The sequence below is a fragment of the Papilio machaon genome, chromosome Z (genome assembly GCF_912999745.1).
Source record: "Papilio machaon chromosome Z, ilPapMach1.1, whole genome shotgun sequence".
Lineage (NCBI taxonomy): Eukaryota > Metazoa > Arthropoda > Insecta > Lepidoptera > Papilionidae > Papilio > Papilio machaon.
In genome coordinates, this window is record NC_060016.1 from 9,562,507 (window position 1) to 9,583,687 (window position 21,181).

Here is a 21,181-nt window from a genome sequence, read left to right on the forward strand (position 1 = left end):
TGAGTCAAGTGATTAGTACTGTAGAGATGTATTAGTAAGATGTTTAATTTAATTTTAGACCTTATTTGACCTTATGTGTTACAGTACTAATCGTGAAATTATCAGCCCTTTTTGGCGGCTTTTTATCGATTCTATTGCTAAATTCATAAATTGCAAGTAAAATACATCAAATAAAAAAAAAAGGTTTTTACTAACCACATTAGGCCTTTTAATAATATCGTAATTTAAACATCAGTAGTGAAATAGTTTTCATTAACAAGATTAACTGTAATTATATTTCACCACTAACATTATTTTCATCAACAAAACTATTGTAAGCTTTTCATACTTAACAAGGTTATGTGCCCACCCACCCCAAACTAATGCGACGCATCTGTCTATTCACAAAACCGACGTGACTGTTTATTTAACCCGTTGCGTTATCACGGTATAACAGCTTTTGTAAATCTCACGCCTAACGGGTTACCTCCGATTTGAAACTGGCATAATTGAGTGTGGTTTCACACGACGGCCGAACATTGAGGCAGAATAGTAGACAGTTGAGTACGGCTTTGTACGATATATGTTTGAACGCAAGTAGGGATATCATGTTTAACTTACTATACTCTAAGTTAGGGGTGATTATGCCATAGTGAACCACAACCCTGTACCGATTGGTTAACTTCATACATACCTTTGGGTTTCTTCTCAGATATGTACAGGTACACATAATGTCGATAAATGTACATGTACAGATCGAAAATTAAAAAGATACATTAGTACATGGCGAGATTCGAACCCAGACCTGCAGATTACAAGACAAGTGCTTAATTACTGATCACCGACACTCTGTACGTTAGTGTAAGTATTGATATTCCTAATCAAAGTCAAAAATATTTAAACCTCTCAATAAGTGTGTTCTTGTCACGTGTTTATTATAGATTTTGACAATATAGTTCTATCTCAATTTGTGCATTCAAACAGTACTAGTACTGGATTCTACTGCTCTGCTTCACGATTCTGCCCTCGTGTGCACAGTCGATGTTGATGACATTTCATTGTAGTCCAGCATGCCAACCTACTGATAGAGCATGGCGCGTATAGCGTATATCGCGTAGTGTGTATGCACCGGATGCGACTATGATTGATACGCGACACGGAAAGCAATTACTCACATTAATTAATAACTTGTATTCTCGATTGAACTTCAAATCCAATTATTACGTTCGATTTCCCGACATATTTGACTTTTTAATTTGATCGAGAGGCATTGTTTGTCTGTGTGCTTTTTTAACGCTCTTCCTTTTTCAATAGTCGTAATTACTGTTACTTTGTAAACCGAAACGCTATCGAATGTTGTGTTTTTATTTTAACACTAACGATGTTCCAGTCTGAGTGAAAAATGCTGGCGATGCTGTTAAAAGTTAGAAGCAAATTGTATAACTCAAAAAACAAAGTTAGACACCGATTAGTTAAACATGTGTTCTAACCCATTGACTGGTGATTGATATTATGGACATCAAAGTAGTCATGAAAGAATATGTTATACCCTTAAATATGTATCACAAAAAATGCTTCCATTATAGGTATTTTGTTTTTTATTTGTCAAGGTCGCATTTTGGAAGTCTACGCATAATCACATTTCAATAATCATGATTTTTGGTAATGTTTAATTTCAGCGTGCGATGAAATGGTTCTCAAATATGTATGCTAACATGTAATTGAAGCACTAAGTTCCTAAGGTTAGCCCCAAGTTTTATATATGTGCAATATTTTTCTATCAAAAACTATGACATATTTATTGCTACGCGAGCTATTTTAATTCAAAATCGTACTTTAAATTTTCAATGATCAATCTTGCTCTGGCAATAAAGTCTTTACTTTTTTCTTAATAAATGTAACTAAATATATGTATTTACGAGGTTATCTTTTTGTTAATTCAATTTTAAATTCGTCTAAAAAATTCTGATAAATTGAACTATTTTTGCTGTTATAAAAAATAGAATAGTAAGCTGTGCGCTTATGAATATTTAGTTAATTTTTCACTATAAGCAATTTTTCAAAATTATATTCGTTACTGATGGCCCCTTTTTTCACTAAAAGCAAAATAACAAGGTCAAGTGGCCAAAGACAGTTCTCTAAATTTAGTTTTGCTAGACAGTTCCTAGTATTTCTTAGCGAATCGATTAGAATCTGTCGTGGTCTTTAGTAGGTTTTGGATTCAATTTCCAAACAAGTTCTAAAGGTTGAATAAATGTTAAAGATTTCTGACTTGTATAAGGCATGTCGCGAAGATTTTTTTTACTGAATGTATACGTCAGTAAAGAATAAGATCTTATTATGAATTAGTTGTCGTGGGATTTCACTGCAGAAACACCCTTTATCACATTTAAAGAATTTCAATTAGCTAACAAATATTTTTAAAAAATCCAGGGAGAACGTTTTTTTATGTTTGATTAGCAGTGAAAACGAACGGTAACATTTCAGTGATTTGTATCGATCACCGTAGCTGTTAGCGTATTAGCGCGAGCGATCTAATTATGTTGCGAAATTACCCAAATTTAGTTTATCTATTAACACTAAGCTGGCCAATGAAAATTGTTCAGTTTGTTAAATTCGAAATATATATTTATAAATGCTGCTGCGAATAAATATTTAATTTCATATAATGTTTGTTTTTTTTTATATTTACATGTTTTGTTTTGTATAACTGATTTTTATTTATCATTTTAAAATATATATTTTGCGAAATATTACAGTGTAATTCCACTGCTGTAATTCTTGTATGAAAACATTTTTTAAAGAGTGTTTACATATGTTTTACACAAGTGTCTTCAAAGTGGAAATCCAAAATTGTTATTGTTTTTATAATTTAATGATCATCACCTCATACTTAGATGTCTATAAAACCTCTGTATAACATAACCGATAGCCATCTATAATTATTCTAGTATCTTTGAAAATACTCTATCTCTTCTATTTTGTAAACAGAAAATTCTTTCTAACATGACATGTTAGGGTCATAACGCAATATACTAAATCTTTTAAAACTTCTAATGACTTGAGCTGAACCATGTTTAACTAGATTGTGTTCAGACTATGCAAAAGGAATATTTAGTTTCTTTTAATAGATCGACTAGTCCTGGCAAATAATGTATAGTAAAGCGGTATTCTTCTATTTTTTTCACTAAACATCCAATAATTATTGTTATTCACTTGTTTATTGCTTTTCCTGACGAGTACGTGACACAGCGGTCAGGAAATTTGCCCACTGATGCGCGAGTACCGGGCGTACACCGTAAATGCAGTTAATATCGCGTACCACACAAATTCTCGGTATTTGAATCTGATCGCGTTATCACCTTTATAAGTATGAAAATTTTCTGTGAAATTTGAATAGGATTAAATACGATTTAATTGATAATTTATCGTGTTTATTTGATTTTAAGAACTAGTTTCGTTTCATTAACTTCTTAAAAATTCATTTTCATGGAAATTTTTAAAACAAAAATTTACTTAGATCATTAAAGATTTCTCTGAGACGGCCCACGTGGAATCTACAGGTATTTCTTTAATGTAATAAATTCTTATCTTTTATTTCTAGGATCTTGTAAAATGTAAAAGACAAAATTCCTTCTCATACTTATTTTATTTCTAATCGTCGGTGATATCGACAAGTAATTATTCATATTAGTTGGTTACGTTGAAGCCTCGGTTATACCGGGTTGTTACGCTTTACAATATCATGTTTATTGAAAATTGATAGGTGCTATATATTGACAACATTGACACATGTAAATTGTTTCGGGGAATATATTACCAATGAACTGCGGACAAAATCAATAGACGATTTAGTACATTGATAAGTATTGGGGCATGTTTTGTTTAATATTACAAACCACTTGAAATAAACTGTGAAATAATAATAGCTACAGTACTAAAATAATAGGTTTTCTTCAATTCCAGTTCGATTGGCACGTCCGTCTCTATCTTTCAACTCAATAATTGCCGATAAATGAAAAGGACAAGTATCTTAATTTTACTCTTTTTACCGACATACTTACAATGCTATCTATTTAATCGAATATCTTCAATATTTTTAAACGAAACGGTCAGGATATACTTGATTTAATAGGTGTCATGTTTATACCTACTATATAATATGTTAATGAAGAGGTATATTGTGCACTATACCTACTTCAAAATTAGGCCACTTTGCCTCATAAGGAATAAGAAGGATGACTAAATGTTTTTGGCATTGGAAACCGTATATAATAATAAAATAAAAATGTGCAATAAGTAAAAATGTTTGCCTACAAATAAATTTTAATTTAGTTAAAGATAAATTAAATAAATAAAAGAAAATTTAATACATCCATACACCGTTAGCGCTGGATGTGGAAAAAAATAGGTTTATAAAAGCACTCTCGTCCAATTAATTCGAGCTGAACGTCAGCGAGCCATCTTCAACATGGGGTACACTATTTATTATTTTACGTAAGGACATGACATCGATAAAAACAAAATTTAAAAATAAAACCACATTTTTAAATGCTACGAAATTCACTAGAATATTAAACTTTTTCACTATTATTAAAAGAGATATGATGGGAATATTTGCGATGGTCCCATGTACACATTAATTAAAGCAATTTTTAATGAAAATGATACTGTTGAATCATATAAAAATACTTTATCCTCGCCTTTCAAGTATCATATGTTAGGCAGATACACGAGCGCTTGTTAAAAATCCACACTTCTCTCTTTACAATCGAGTTTGATCTAGTTAAATAACTTTTTTTTAGGCTCGCTTGCCGCCACTCATTTTTCCCATCTCCCTTATGTGTTATTTATTTTGTTCAATTGTACTTAAATTGAGTGCAGCACTCACAAACAAGCTCAAAATCCAATTAGCAAGTGACACGCACCGGCACGTCGCATTCACGTAACATCTATGCCTAAAACTAACTATTATCTTAGTCATAATATTTTTTTAAATAAGATGTTAACAAGACAATTTTCTGTGTTCCATAAATATTGATTACCCTGATTAGCTTTTCGATAATCGTTCTTTCCCATTCTTGTAAAAATGTATGAACCTCAAGATATACACGGAAAACAATTTGTAAGAATTTCATAAGTTCGGATTAAACAAAATAGTTGTGACCGGAAAGGAAAATTAAATCTTTTATGCAAATTTATCTTCTTCTATATCTATATAATTAAAATCAATATCTGTATGTTTGTCTTATCCTTAAGTATAATATTATTTAGATCATTGCAACGCATGTTAGTTAATAATAAAAATATCAAATTCATAATGCAGAGCGGTTAGTAGTAATCTTGGGTTTCATGGTTTTAGAGTTTTAATGTAATATCAAAAAATTAATTAATTTTTAGTCAAATTTGAAAAGGATCTGATATTATTTGTTTTTACTAATTACGCAAAAATTCTCATTACGTCGATATTCCACTATATTTAATGGATTTAATACGCTAAAAAACTTTTCATACTCGTAATGATGGCTTTCAGAACATATTTATATCATTTCAAAAGTTTCATGCAGTAACGCCCGATTTAATAGATATAACATCATGCTTAAACAAAGGTTCGCATTTTTAATTCATAATTTAATTTTCCGAGAGGTATCCATTTCCTATGTTTAATTTGACCATACCACTCAGACTGAGGATTATTATTATAAAATGTGGATTTGAAGCTTAGTTCAATATGGTAGCCCATATGTGGTGTGATGCGGCCATGTTCATCCAAAGCTCCAGTTCAGAATCATTAACACGCTTCATGTTTTAATAGGGATTAACGCCGGGACGTATTTGCTTATTCCTTGTTTACCAGTCGCCGTTAGCGGACGCTCTACATCGGACGGGTTGCACTTTCGCGCGCATCGTCCGACCGGGCGCTACTGCACGGAACTTTGAATTTTCGCTCTCGCCTACTAATTTATAGTTTCTTTTTTTTTTTCGAAATATTAATTCAAATAATTTAATATCAAAATGATGATACAGCTGCAAGAAAGCGATTTTGAAGAAGGATCCCTGTCCCTATGCGAATCAACCGACACACCGGAGCGTATGTGTGATGATTTCTTTAATACGGTGAAGAAAAACCCTGGCAAGCCTGTTGTGACCCCCATCGAACCCCCGCCAGAGTTCCAGGTATGTAAATAATTTTATATTTATTTTTTATAAAGCAGTATTTTTTTTTTTTGGATTTCATAAATCCGCTTTGATATTGCTAAATAGATATTTACTATAAAAATGCGACTTTTAGATCGATGGATGGATGTTTGTTTGAAGGTGTCCAGAACGGCTTAACGGATCTCGATGAAATTTGGCATGAACACATAGGCTACATATTAATTTTTTTTTATTACGCGCGGACGGATTCGCGGCCAAAAGCTTTTTTTAATAAAACAGTTAAATTAAATTATTTTTTTATTATTTTTTTCGATTTTATAGATCCGATTTGTTTTTGCGTAATAAAATTAATTTATAAATTGTCGCTCATTTTTAAACGAAGTTAAAGAATGTCAATATTTATTTTAATTGTAAATCTGCGAGCACTCAAAATAATTCTGAATTACAAATGCTCGAAAATTATTTAAAAAGTTATAGTAAAAACTACAGGTGAATTATTTATTATTCATTTGATAAAATCATTCTTGGTAATCGTACTAAGTGCTCGATGGATTTACTTGTTTCTAAACTTAAATTATATTTGAGAAATTTTAAGAGCTTAAACTTTATAAATCACTTTACATTTTTTAAATGTAAAAGTTTTTTTTCTGACTTGATATTACTTGAAAAAAAAATATTCAGTTTGTAAATTTTCAAAGCATATTTTTTTAGACAACATGCAATTTTTGAATTGATATTTTTAGTTTTATAAATGAGTATTACTAAAAATAAGATTTAATTCCGTCGGGATAATCGGAAAAATTGTCGCGTTTACATTTTTAAACTTATCTACGAAAAGGACCAACAAATTTACTTAATATTTAACGATTACTGAAAATTTGGAAATTTTCTTATATCTAGAAGAATAGACATTGGAAGATTTGATGAATACTGAATAGGTTTATTTTTTCGAAACATTTGATTAACTGACAAAAGTATAAATAGTTATATTCTATCCCTGTTAGATACTAGGCTATTTAGTTAAAGAAATGAATTTCTCAACTTTGCGTTGTAATTGTGTTCTATTCTACCGACTATTAAAAACTTGACAAAATATTAAAAGTATGTGCCGTCTCTCAAAGTTCTTCGCTGGCTCTTTTCTGTAGTGGCATAACTTTCTCATAGAACAGACTTGTGTTATTTTCTAAAAGCTTTCAAAAAACTTAAACTTAAAATTATACAACGAATTTATATTATTCAAGAAATTAATTGATACGATTTGTTATGATTGAGTTCCGCTTTATAAAAAATTAATTTCTCCGTTCCAAACGAACATTTTCTTAATATTATTTAACTTGAAGGCAGAATAAAGCTCATTCCTGGGTCCGACTATAATATTTATACTTCAACTAGTTTTCAGGTACAACATGGTTCGGTGTATGATTTTATTATTGCTGTTAGCTTTGAGCTTTTGATGTTGCACTTTATAAAGTCTTGTATCCGAGCTTTACCTGTTTCACTTAATTATACGAGCATGGTACATCTAATTTCCGTTAACCATAAGGTTCATATTGCCTAAGTAAACCTTGCCTTTGAGGCCAATCTTCAAACATTTTAAAAGTTAATCGGATTGAGTTGTAACAACTAGGTTTTCAGTCGAGAGCCGCAGTCACATCTTAAATCCCAATTGGTAATTGGTTTTTAAGAATAGATACCCGGCAGTGTACGACTTATTGAAAAAAAAAAACTATCCAGAGTATTGAATTGAATGATTAATCCCAGCACGTTTATTTCGTAGATAAACAAAATCTAACTCCTGTTTTAATTTAAATTCTGTTAATAGCAATCTGAATTAACTCTTTTGTCTCAGTAACAAAACAAATTAGTTCATTCTCATTTTCTTCTATACTAAGTTTAGTTCCTTAGAATGGTTTTAATACGATTTATGTAAAATAATGTAAAGCATACCCGAGCGGAACTAGCGCCCGCTCCGAATCTTTTAATTTATTTGAGAATAATGTGCTATGGTTATACCTAATTAAAAAGGGAGAACTATGAACTTTATTCGTGATTTTCTTCACAATTTAATGGTAATATAAATAAAATAAAATAAAATATTATCAAGTTACCAATACTTTATATCAAAGTCAAGTCTTCAAGTCAAATCAAATAAATTTCTTTCGTCGGAAGTGTTAGTATTAGTAGTTTGTATTGTGCTTTTGTTTTGCTTTGCCCGTTTATTGCTGTAGCGTTAATTGAGTTAAATTGTCGTTTATCGATGACGACGTTCTTCGTTGCCGGTTCCGGCTTCGAGACTAATTTAAAGCCTGCCGTTGTGCTTGTCGAATAAGCGTAGTCTATGAACGACTATGACTTTTATTCGATATAGCGCTTTGTCGATGAAAATGTTCAGTGAATTTTATTCAGTTTATAAACTACACATTTGGAATAAATAACAATATTTTGTGGAAACTACACATTTCATGTTTTAATCAGGGATTGTAAAATGATACTTATTTTTGTAAATCTGGATGTGATCTTTCTGAACATCCTGTAGATAACACTAATGTCCTGGCTCCTACTACAACTGGCAGTTGTAACGTAATTAAGCGTAATCGTGTATGATAGACGTGTATTAGATGTTGCCAATGATCGTTCATTAATTATCACCCGAATTATTTTGAGTGATGTGGGAAATAGAAATAGACAATGTCCAATCTCCGTACAATTGTATATATACAACGACTATTGAGACACGTAGAAAAACATATTACCTCTGTTCTATTAAAACTATTATTATTAATGAAAGAGATTAGTACTTTGCCGATAGCTAACCGATGCTGATGCGAAGTCAATTTCGATATGAATAATAGATTGTAATATCCGGTATGGACTCGGTCTGTTCCATCGAACCATTTAGTAGGCTTACAACTCGGTACCGAATCTAAAGAGGATTTCTGCGTTCACTTCGGTTCCACAAATACAATATATTGAGCTAGTTCCATAATTATTAGGTCGTTCGGAAAGTCATTTCGTTCTTTCTCGACTTAGGATTCGTGTATTATCGACGATGATGCACCACGTCCTGGAAGGTCGGTTGGATAAATATAGAAAATAGAAATAAAAACGAAGTGACTTTCCGAACAACCCAATATTTACTCGATAGTTATTGCCGCCAATACAAAGATTTGATTGCAGGTTTTGGTCTTTGTTGTTTGCATATAATAAATACATGTAATGTTTTGTATACACACGAAGTCTGTCAATAGGCGATCAAGCAATCGATCCGTTTTTAGACCCTAGAGAGTCAGCGCAACGCAACGATAATGTGTGTATAAGCTCTTACTCTAGATTAGAAGCTGCAAATTTTACAGTTTAATATTCACTGGTGTGCAAAGTTCAGTATGGTTAGCATTTTTTAAAGCGTATTACGCATGTCTAGTGTTTTGTAAAGAAATTTTCTTTACGTTACTGCACTTGTCAGTTTTATGAACATTAAATAATGCTATTGATACCTTGTACCATCTGGTAATAAATAATATTGTCTAATGTTAATATCAAATCAACATTATAGTTTTTAAATGTATATAATCTATTTAATTATTTTAAATCTTAATTGAAAAACTTGTCTCACGTCAAAACTACGAGTATGCACCATACCATGTCACTATTAGAATAATTACGAAAGTTAAAGCAATATGTTCGTAGTAATATAAGGGTTGATGTTCGCTGAAGTGGGATGGAGACGAGGTGTGCGTGCGTGAGTGGAACCAATCATATAATTTTCAATAGACATATTATCGCCTCCGCCTTGTGTCAGATAGATAACTTTAGTCAAATTGTTTTGAGTTAGAGTATAGATTAACATTCTAGAACTCTCATTGTCTAAATTAAAACTGGAGATATATTTTTTTTTATTTTAAATATTCCTGTTTAAGAATTCTTTATTAAATTTTCATCAAAAATTGTCCAGTGGTTTTGGAACGCATAGGAGACAAATTTACAAACAGTAATTTCTGTTCACATAACTTCATTTAACATAGGGACGTTTCATATTGATTACATGTATGTGCGACTCAGCGGAAACACAGAATATCTCAAATCGGATTGCATTACCCGGACACGATGAATACAGTACGATCGATGTACGTGTGAATGTTTTCCGAATAATAATTTTTTGAATTTGTTTGGTTACTGTAGCTATTAAATATATAAATATTGAAATTTATTGTAAAAGCAGTAAGTATTAATATCGTCAATGTCCCATAATTTTTATATACAATTAGCTGTCGCCCGCCACTCCGTCCGCGCGGAATTATATATACTATGTGTTCTTCCAGACTATGATCTACATCTATGCCAAATTTCATCGAGATCCGTTGAGCCGGTCTTGAGATACCTTGAAATAAACATCCACCCAACCAAACATTCGCATTTATAATATTAGTAAGATATATTGTCACGATCTAATACAGTGTTCAAATCTCCAAGTCAATTTGTGTCCAAAAGCATTCTGCATAATTTACAATAAGGTGATGAATGTTTTGATTCTAGAACAGTCCAAAGTTCACCAACATCGCATCTAAAATCGTCTAGGCGATTATTTACCCCAATTCCACTCATATTTATTAATATTTTTCAACTTTATATTCCGATCCTACGCGTGCGAATCAATAATTTTCATATCGGAATTCACTAAAAACTTTTTTGGAATACACAGAAGCCTACATTTATTTTTTGTAAATACGATGTTTTTCGTGCTGCGCTTTAACTCCGCTTTCCGAAACTCGATTATATCCCATCCATCCACTAAAAAAAACATTTTAAACGGGAAAATATGCAATATAAATTGCAAATTATTTACTTACATGCGATGTTATTAACAACATTATGAAAGATAATTAAACGTCGACTGCAATACGCTTGAAGTTTGAAACTAATATCTCAAACGTCTCGTACTTGCTATAAATGGTCGAGAATTAGAGCTTACATAGGCAACCGTGTAATCCCCATTTAAGAGCAGACGATCTTGTGTTTTACACAGCAAAAAACTCGAAAGACTTTAATGAATAAAAAAGCTATAAGTTAACTGTTTCACACTTGTTGTTTGTTGAGTAATCTACACTAAGCGTCACCCTTAGTGACTAATTAATCCAAGTTTTTACACAACCAATGGAGTTTTTTTTTTACTAAAAGGTGGCAAACGAGCAAGCGGCCTTTTATTCGCTGATGTAGACTCTACCATTGGTTTTAATACAATTGCTGAATTAGAATCTGCCACGAGGACGGAACTCAATAGAATAAATTTTCAATGTTTTAGAATTATTTATTAAACTACATAAGTTTTCATCACGTATCTGATGTCCTGCCATTAAAATATGCGAGAAAGTATACGTAATATCAAAGGAAAAATTTGTGTTAGATTTATACACTTAGATTTGTACAAATTTTGTCATATTTTATTGGTGTCGCTATGAGAACGCGTGTCGCAAATATTTGTGATAGACCCTAAGAGGGCCTAGCACGAATATTTGTGGGTGTACTTCACGATAAAGTTACAAAACGTTCTCACGAATATTCCTGTTAGGTCCTTCGTTCATGGAAACGTGACATTCGGCGTAAGCGTTATATCCCTGAATCATTTTTTTCTACGAAACGAACAAATCTAGTGTTTCTTATTTTGGTAGCTCTCAAACTCGAAATATCACGTAGCAATAAAATATATAAATGCCATATACATAAAATCCTATATATATAAAATTTCATTTTAAACTTTAATTACTGTATATCACGGTTAAACGCGTAGAGGCAATATATCAGATCCCTGTAAAAGCTGGCTGGGCGTGTGAGTAAACAAACTCTTTAATAGGCCCACGGAATATTGGGTATTGAATTTTAAAATTATTTTCCCTTTGAAGCAGTTGCTTTGCCTTAATCATTGATCGAATCATAGCACCGACGATTGGCTTACTGCTACTCCCGAGTCAATCTCGAGTAAAGCCAGTTGCCACAGTCCCTAGGGTAACAGTCTAAGCCAAGCTAGAGATGAGTAGACTCGAGTTTAGAATGAGTTTGCTATCTATTCTTTTTATTATAACTTAAAGCGTCCATACACGAATTGATCAATAGTCAGAAGCGTCTTTAAGCAGTAGCAGCATAAAAGCTTCGATTATATGGTGAATATCAATTGCTGGTCGCTCGTGTATATCGTTCACCGCCGTTCGTGTGTATAGCAGTTCGTGTATACCCTTTTTTAAATTAAGATCGTCTTTTTACCGATCATCGTGATGCAACCTGCACATATCTGAGAAGAAATTCAATGATATGTGTGAAGTCAACCAACCCGCACTTGGCCAGCGTGGTTGACTGTGGCCTAGTCACCCCTGACTTGGGGTAGGCTCCGAGCCCCTCAGTGGGGACGTATAGTGAGCTGATGATGATGATGATGATTTTACCGATCCTGCCAGTATAAATGCTACATTAAACCGCATACGACTTCTTAATGATTACCTAGTTGCGAATATTTGTACTGTAATTGTTCTGATTATGTACGTATTTGATAATGAACAAAAACATTGTTTCCAATTTAACTTTGATCTTTAACTTTACAACTGCAAATTGAAATTTTCTATAATTTTCTGCTGAAAGTACGATACAGTATTTGAGTTCAGTTGGTACCAGGAACGTACAAAAAAAGGATCCCTTTGTAAAGTTACTTTCATTGCTATCATTTTTATTTATCTAAGTTTTGCTACATTCAGTTGTTGACGATGATCATTTTGTTCCTGCTGCTCGCTGCACTCTTGTCTTGTAAAAAAAATGAATACAGTTTCCTACATACTTTTGTAACGTTGTCTGTAATAAAAGTTAGCAAAAGTTAAGTAAAACGAAGGCAAAAACATACTTAAAAATTCATAATCCAATTGTTACAGCGAAACAATTTTTATGACGACGAGCGTAAGTTAGAATAAAAAGGAATAGCGGAATAACTGTATATTTATTATGTTTTTAACTTATGACTGAGTACACAGACAGCCCTTGTTAACGAACTTTTATTTTGCGCGCTGTATATTTCTTACAAAGTTGATTGTCACTGCACGAAATGATATACATAAAATTTTAATTTAAAAAATATTATTATTGTATTGCTCTGTACTGAAATATTTTATCTGTATGAAAATATTTTTTATTGAACATTTAATCATTTAAAAAAGCCAACTACTACAAACATTATGAATGTCGCATCTCATTAGTCACCATTGGTAAACTTTTTTGAGTTCATTTCAAACGATGAAATTATAAAAAATAAATAAAACAAAAACTAAAAGTAAAGTGATTTAAAAAAAAATATTTAAATTTATAACAAGCTATCGATCGCGACTTAAAATATGCATTGCATTCTGTTTGGATGGGATTCGAACTAATAAATGTATGCATGGATTTTTCTGTGCAGATTAGTTCTATTTGCTCTTCACATGTCTACGGTGAATGACTGTGGTGAGCTTGATACACCATAGACTTAAGGCCTTTTAAGCTTTACATTTTACAAAATAACTTTTGTGCATCACTTGCAACAAAAACGTGGGTTTTTACTGCCAAAACTCTTAGAAATCAGATACCAATATTTTGTTATCTAATTTTGAGACACCGGTGATCGTAATATGAATATTGTTGTAACAAGAATCAGATGAGCTTCTTAAAATTTCCTATAATAAAAGTAAAATGCCAAAAATCAAAATGATACTGAAAAAAAGGGTCTTGACAGACAGACGGACAACAAAGTAGTCCTATAAGGGTTCCGTTTTTTCCTTTCGAGGTACGGAACCCTAAAAAGGAGGTAAAGGAAGTTGAAGTGTTTCGGAGGTATGCGTCATAATTACTGAGGAATTGATTGCTGGCAATAATTGGTCGATTTTGGTGTCAAGCCACAAGTCTGGTAATGACATCTCATTCGATTTGGCTACGTTGTCAGCTTTCAATGGCTGATGGTTTGTTAATTAACAGGCTAGTGAATTTGACGCTTGTGGTGGATGCACTTTATACTTCGTCACCGCTATTGCCAGATGCTTCGGGGATTTAAAATCCACCGATTATCTTGAAGCATGTCCCTTTTGATTTTTTTATCAACGAATACGAACTAAATAAATGAAATCGGATAAAAGCCATTAGTGACAGACGACCGAGCATTGAACAGAATTAAGCTTTAAAACAAGCTTAACAGTTACCGAATTATGTGTACTTTGGTGCAATTATTCTCGATTCAAGTTTTAATGGAAAGCATGAATTACAAATATAAATAGTAAGCATGATATTAAGATATGAATACTCTTCCGTATTCATTTCCAAAGGACACCTGGATTAAGATTTTTTGAAAAGCCCCTAGAAACATGATATAATTGGAGACCGGCCTCACGAATACTTTACACGATGGATCAAAATGAAGTTATGTGCTGTGGCAGAGACTTGCTTTAGAAAATATATATGAATGGACTGGCTGGCTCTCACCACGGATATATAATTTGACGACGAATTGCTGTTGTAAAAATGTACTATACAGTAGGGTAGGGCGGGGTTAGTTGAGCAATTTTTCACTTGAGCGGATATAGCTCCTCAATGATAAGTCTCAATGAGTTGTTATGCGGCTTGATGGATTAGTAATTTATCCCTTAACAAAAGTGGCCATAGTATTTTTTAGTAGCAAATCGAATTTAAGAGCTACATCTGTTTAAATGCGGAAAGTCAAGTATGCTCAATTTACCCCATAGGTGAGGTAAGTTGAGCAAGGGTATGGGGCAAGTTGAGCACTAAGTATGTCTAACCAAACTATGAGCTCAATGTTGACTAGAGATGAAGTAAAATATGTGTTTGACAATCAGCTCTTTATTAATAGTCTTTTAGTGACAGAACAACAAAAACTTAAAATAATTTTCTTTGGATAATTAACAGAAAATAGAATAAACAAAACATCAACGAATCAAGACTTACTTCAGGACTAAATTCAGTATTTTTGTTTAAAATCAGACTTAGATATCTTAAAAAAATAATAATAAGATTTTAGCAACTTAATAAGTATGTTAGTATTACAGCTTTCCTTTCTTCTGTTAGTCTTATCTGTTTCTCTAGAGCCAGCCTTTGAGTATGGTCGTACAATTTCCGGGGAAAAGACTGGTACAAGGTCGTCTCGTTTTTTATTTGTTGCTTGGACAAGCTTCGGGTTCAGCTTGACTGGTTGAGGCACAGGGAGTGGGATTAGGATCAGTACTGGACACCACAGCTTGCTCTGAATGATCTTTTTCCGACTCAATAGTTTCTGGTTCAGAACGATCGATTGCAAATGATGGAGAAAACTCATCCTCAACAAAAATGATTGCATTATACGGGAAAACGCCTGTCTTTGGAAAACCGTTAACAATATTTATACTTGTTTGAACAGACGGCAACGAATCAGCCACTATTTATGGTATATCATAAATAGTGAGGGTTTTCCCCGGGTTGTTTCGTCGTATGATAAGTTGAGCAACTATAGCTCAACTAACCCCAACCCGGAATTTTAAAATCAAAGCGTCTTTATAAATAAATCGTAAGAATTGTACCCAGAACCTCTTTACATATCAAAAGTACAATAACTCTATAGCAGATTAACACTTACCTGATTGAAAAAATTCTACAATTGTCTTATACAGACGAAAAGTTGCGATAAACGACGTATTTACTTTTTGGTCACAAAATAAACAAAACGCTCTGGTGCTTCACTAGTTCGTCCAGCCCCCATTAGCGAACGCGTGGTGATTATCCCTCCCGAAACTCTTTCTTTTCGCCATACAAAGCTTATGCGTACAGTGAATAGTTTGCGAGATATTTCGATTGCCCAACTTGCCCCTATGCTCAACTAGCCCCGCTCTACCCTATGATGTTCAAAAATTAATAATTTTATAACTTTTCTTCCCTGTATATGTTTTATTCATCTTTTTGATCGATATTCATGTAGTTAACTATTAAAATCGTTGTTAAAACTTGTGTCTTTCGGATAATTTCAAACTATAGAACAATGAGAGTTTCGTCCACAACGGAACGTGACTATGTTCGTCACATTTTGTCTATGAAACTGAAGTTAGATTTGTTAGTACACTGCATATTGTTATTCATTAATAAACTTATATTACTATGTTACATAGCAGTTTTTTTTATATTGTTATTATTATTATTTATGTTCAATTTGTATTGAAAATACGAATATTTTGCATACATTGGATTCTTAGGTTAGTAACATGATCGCGTCTACCATATTATATATTAAATACTAGCTGTCGCCCGCGACTCCGTCCGCGCGCAGTTAAAAAATGGGGGGGGGGGGGGTATGAAAAATGGATGTTGGCCGATTCTCATAGATACCGGATAAGCACAAAAAATTTCATCAAAATCGGTCAAGCCGTTTCGGGGGAATATGGCAACGAAAACTGTGACACGAGAATTTTATATATTAGATGTATTTTGGTAGACACCTAAATGCAGCAAAATTTTTCATTAATACGCTTACAGAATAATTATTTGTTTTGTCTTTGATTTCTTTAAATCCTATTACATAACATTTAAATCGTGTTCTTTGAGGTGTTAAATTAAAGCGCTGAGATAAATTGGCCGCTCCTTATCCTAGCAAAGTCTTAATATTTCCATGTCTGACCGGACTTGAAAGGGTAATTAACCTGTTCAGTGTAAAAAAAATATTATTGCGCTAGCATATTTATTTATAAAAAGCAAAAGAAAACAGCCAGAGTACTATGTTAATCCAATTAAGCTTTTCTCGGTCTTTCTTTAAAGGCAAACCAATAAAGTGAGTTGAAGTAACCCTTTGTGGTTCAACTTGTAAAAAATATATATTATGCGTTCAGATAGAAAAGCTTTGTACAATTTTCTTTACTTTTAAATTGTTCGTAGCGAAGTTTATTGTTTATTCGTAATATTAGTGATAATCGTCTCGACTTAATTACATAATATATAATACATTTTTGTAGTAATGTTTTTTTTTAATTTGAAATATTATTTCCATTTAACTGACGATGAAAAGTTATTGGAAAAGACAGTACATCAATAAGAACTAAGTTGAAACACCTTAGTTGTTTTGATTCTTCCCCCTCGTGTCATAGTTTTACGGTCTGTAGTTTTTTAAAGTAACTTTTCCTGTAATCTAGCTGGTTCACTTTTAATGATAGTAATTTTTTAGTTCTTTAGATGTTGGCACATAAGCAAAAATTATCGGCAGAATACAGACGAAGTCAAAAAACCACCAGAAGTCTTTCGTTAGGCAGTTCGCGAAACTAAATGATGGACGATATACTCATTAGCCTCTATGTTGGTGGATTGTAGCCTAGGGCGAAATGTGGCGAGCTCAGAGTTCGCAGTTCACTTTTTTCGCACTAACATACTCCATCAGGGATAAGTCATTTATCGGTTTAAAGTCTACGGTTGTTTTTTGTCGATGAAAAACTCCACGTAAAATTTCAACAGGAATTTTCTGGAATATTCTAACGGGAAAACATATTTTAGACATGGCGCGACTCGTGTAAATTATACATAGAACCTCATGCCTCTGCATCTAAAGTAAAGTCGTTTCAAATACAAAAATGGAAAAATGATGTGTTGTTTTACATTTCAAAGCGCTTAAATTTGTAGCATTATATTTAGAGGAAAATAGAATAATTTCTATGTCAAAGCTTTACGTTCAAACCACTTAACAGTTTCGCTGCGAGCACTGAATCGGTTACCGAGCCAAGGTAACTTTCTGATTTTATTTAAATCTAAACATTATTGTCTTTTTTTATCGAGACTGCTATAGTAATGAATAAATGACAACATTTACTGTATTAATTAACTTCAATTTGGTATTAAAGAGAATATTATGAAAATTATTAAATAATGTAATTCACTACCATTTTAACTGTGTGCATTACATCACTACTGTCGAATCATTATTTGTATTTAAAAATAAAACATTGATACGAAATCGGATGCAATAAATAGCTCGCCGTCATTTCACGTTCTGTACAGAAACAATGGATGAAATCTACTTATGTGTATTGTAATTTAATTAATCCGCTTCAAAGTTATTGTTTACGAATATTTATGAAATATATTTGCTTTGTATCTTTGTTTGTTTTTCTTTTGGTTCATTGAATATGAAAATAATTTATCGCAGGAAGAGAAACGAGTTAAGGTAGCGAAGCACAATGTATTATGAACTTTACTGTGCTCGTGACATTCCAATTAATTACGATTCCAGCGATTACACGCAATTAGAATGCACTAAATGATATATACAACGCAAAATAACTACTTGCGATGGCTTATTTAATTTAAATTGTAATTAAAATAACCCTAGACGATTTTAAACATGCAGATACAATTATTATTGCTTATTGTAGTGTAAATTACAATAATTCATTCTATCTGTCGCAACTGGTGTGAGTTTATTTTGCGAATGGTCTCGGAACTTTTCTTATTGTATTTTCTATGAAAGCATCGATTTCTTTAATCATAATAAAAGAATTAGCGTAATAGATACCAATGAAGTCAATATCATTAAAATATAATGATACTTGTCATATGATAATTGAAATCCGTATTCAAAAATATAATTTTAATATTTCTACTAAATAGCAAATGTTTTATTCAACGTGTCCAGTAGGAGTATTGTCCATTTAATAGTACTGTGGTTATATCCCATATAACACACTTAGTTTGACGGTCATGTAATATGAATGCGTTGCAGAGACGAGATCGTGTTACTGTCGTGAGACTACATAATTGCATGTGCTATGTTCGTGATACATCTATATGTTTCCTGGGATACTATTGTGTTTGCATCGGATTATGAAACGTGACAACGACTAAATGCCTTATTTGATCACCGTGGGTTTCTGTGATGAAAATCTCTGTATAAAAGTGTCGTCATCGTTGTCATCTTTGAGAACTGTCTTCTCCAAGACGACAACGATGATGATATGTTTTAAACGGATATTCTGGTCTCAGAAACCTACAATTAGTGGACACAATTTTTTATATTATACGAACCAAAGTTTATGACGGATTGCAATTTCTTTTGAGATGCATAGCAAGGTATATGTTAATGGTATTAGACTAACATACTAAACGCGTGACACTTATTGTGTACATCGAAGTGTCTATGTATGAACACGAGTATCTCTTGGTAAGTACAATTGTAAATACTCGTAGTACAGACATAAATGTCATAATTTCTGCCGTAGTCTAATTGAACTATTACTAAAATTAAACACAACGCGCTGTAACTCGACAACAAACTACACGTTATTATTACGACTCATTAAAACACTGTTGCTCTAAACAGATACCTTTATTAATTTTATGTAAACGATTAGTTTTATATTGGTCTAACTATCGCACTCTGAGTGCTTATTTCAATATTGATTAACTAATGTAATACAGAGAAAATGTTTTTACATATAAAGTTCTGTTTGTTCACTAAGATGGATAGACTAATTATAGTGCGGGAAGTTGATAGATGCAAACGACAGACACTAGACCCTGCCTAGTACATTCCCTATTTGTTGTTTGAATTTTCCTCATATTAAATAGGCGAATGTCAATCCATTTACTGTCATTTAATTCTGAATAGTATTTTTTTTTATGAACACTGGGTAAAATCAATAAATGAAAAAGAAAAAAACCATTTTAAAATTATTAATGCTAAACTGGAATGTTTGTTTAGTCTCTCATGTTGTGAGAGTTATTTGTCCATGTATACGAGTATACGTACATATGTATGTCGCAATCAGAAAAAGAAATCAACTTTAATAAATCGAAATTAGAACACGAGCTGTGTTTGAAGAGACTTCTTGTACGATGCGTGTCTGACATTGGTCATTCTGGAAATATGGATCGTAGCTAAAGCATTGTTTGTTGTACATGAGCTTGTGAATCAATTATAACCAGTTGAGAAGTGATAACCAGTGTATTCCTTGAATCAGATATTACCCACTACCGCCCAAGTGATCTCAATCAATAATAATTCGAGCCACCCTGGCCGTTATGTATATTTACTAAATGCTTCTTTTTTTTCTACGTGATAATACGAGTAAATATTCCTGAACAAAATAACGATAGCCAATTGATAAATAATAATTAATTGGACTTTATTTTCCAAATATTCCTTTTGTAAACATTTTCAGTATTATAATATAAATGTTGATAAATTTCGGAAAGGATTAATTGAACGTAGTATAAAGAGAATTTTGGAACAATATACTTGCGTCGAGATTCAAATGCGTATAATTTACATGAATGCACCTTCATCCATTTGCGAATTCAGTATTATATCGAGACTAGCTGTCGCCCGCGACTCCGTCCGCGCGCAGTTAAAAAATGGGGGGGGGGGGTATGAAAAATAGATGTTGGCCGATTCTCAGACCTACTGAATATGCTCACAAAATTTCATGAGAATCGGTCGAGCCGTTTCGGAGGAGTACGGGAACGAAAACTGTGACACGAGAATTTTATATATTAGATATATTAAATAGATCATTTTATGATTTTGTTTATCTTGGAATATGAATATTTTTGTGTTTATTTTCAAGAACATTACTGATGTTTTTATACATCAATTTATATATAAACTGACTTATTCAATGTTATTGAATATAACAAAAACAACATAACTAAAATCTGTGACACAGATAAATTGAGAGCAACCCTTACTCCGTTTTATATCTTCCACCTTAATTCTTTAGGGAGCTCTTAATATTTACACATTTAGTTAAATTATTAACACAATCAATATAAGAGTGTAAAGATCACGTATCTCGCATCTGTAGACTTTTTTATAGAGGAAGAGGCAAGCGAGCAACGGATCGCCTAAAAATAAAATTTACCAGCTCAGATCAGACTTTCTAGGCTTTGCCTATTTCTCCTTATGTATAAAATTAATGTTTGAAGATGTTGTGTAATGATAAGTTTCTTTATAACATACTAGCTTTTACCCGCGACTCCATCCGCGCGGAATAAAAAAAAATAGAAAACGGGGTAAAAATTA

At 32.4% G+C, this 21,181-nt stretch overlaps 1 protein-coding gene across 1 annotated transcript in view; it reads left to right on the plus strand.

The window, feature by feature from the left end:
* The window catches only part of LOC106717315, a 43,500-nt gene that overhangs the window by 2,268 nt on the left and 20,051 nt on the right, over positions 1–21,181 (plus strand). The window contains exon 2 of the mRNA XM_014511158.2: positions 6,007–6,156. Within this exon, the coding sequence (XP_014366644.2) occupies positions 6,007–6,156 (150 nt within the window). The remainder of the gene's footprint in view (positions 1–6,006; positions 6,157–21,181) is intronic.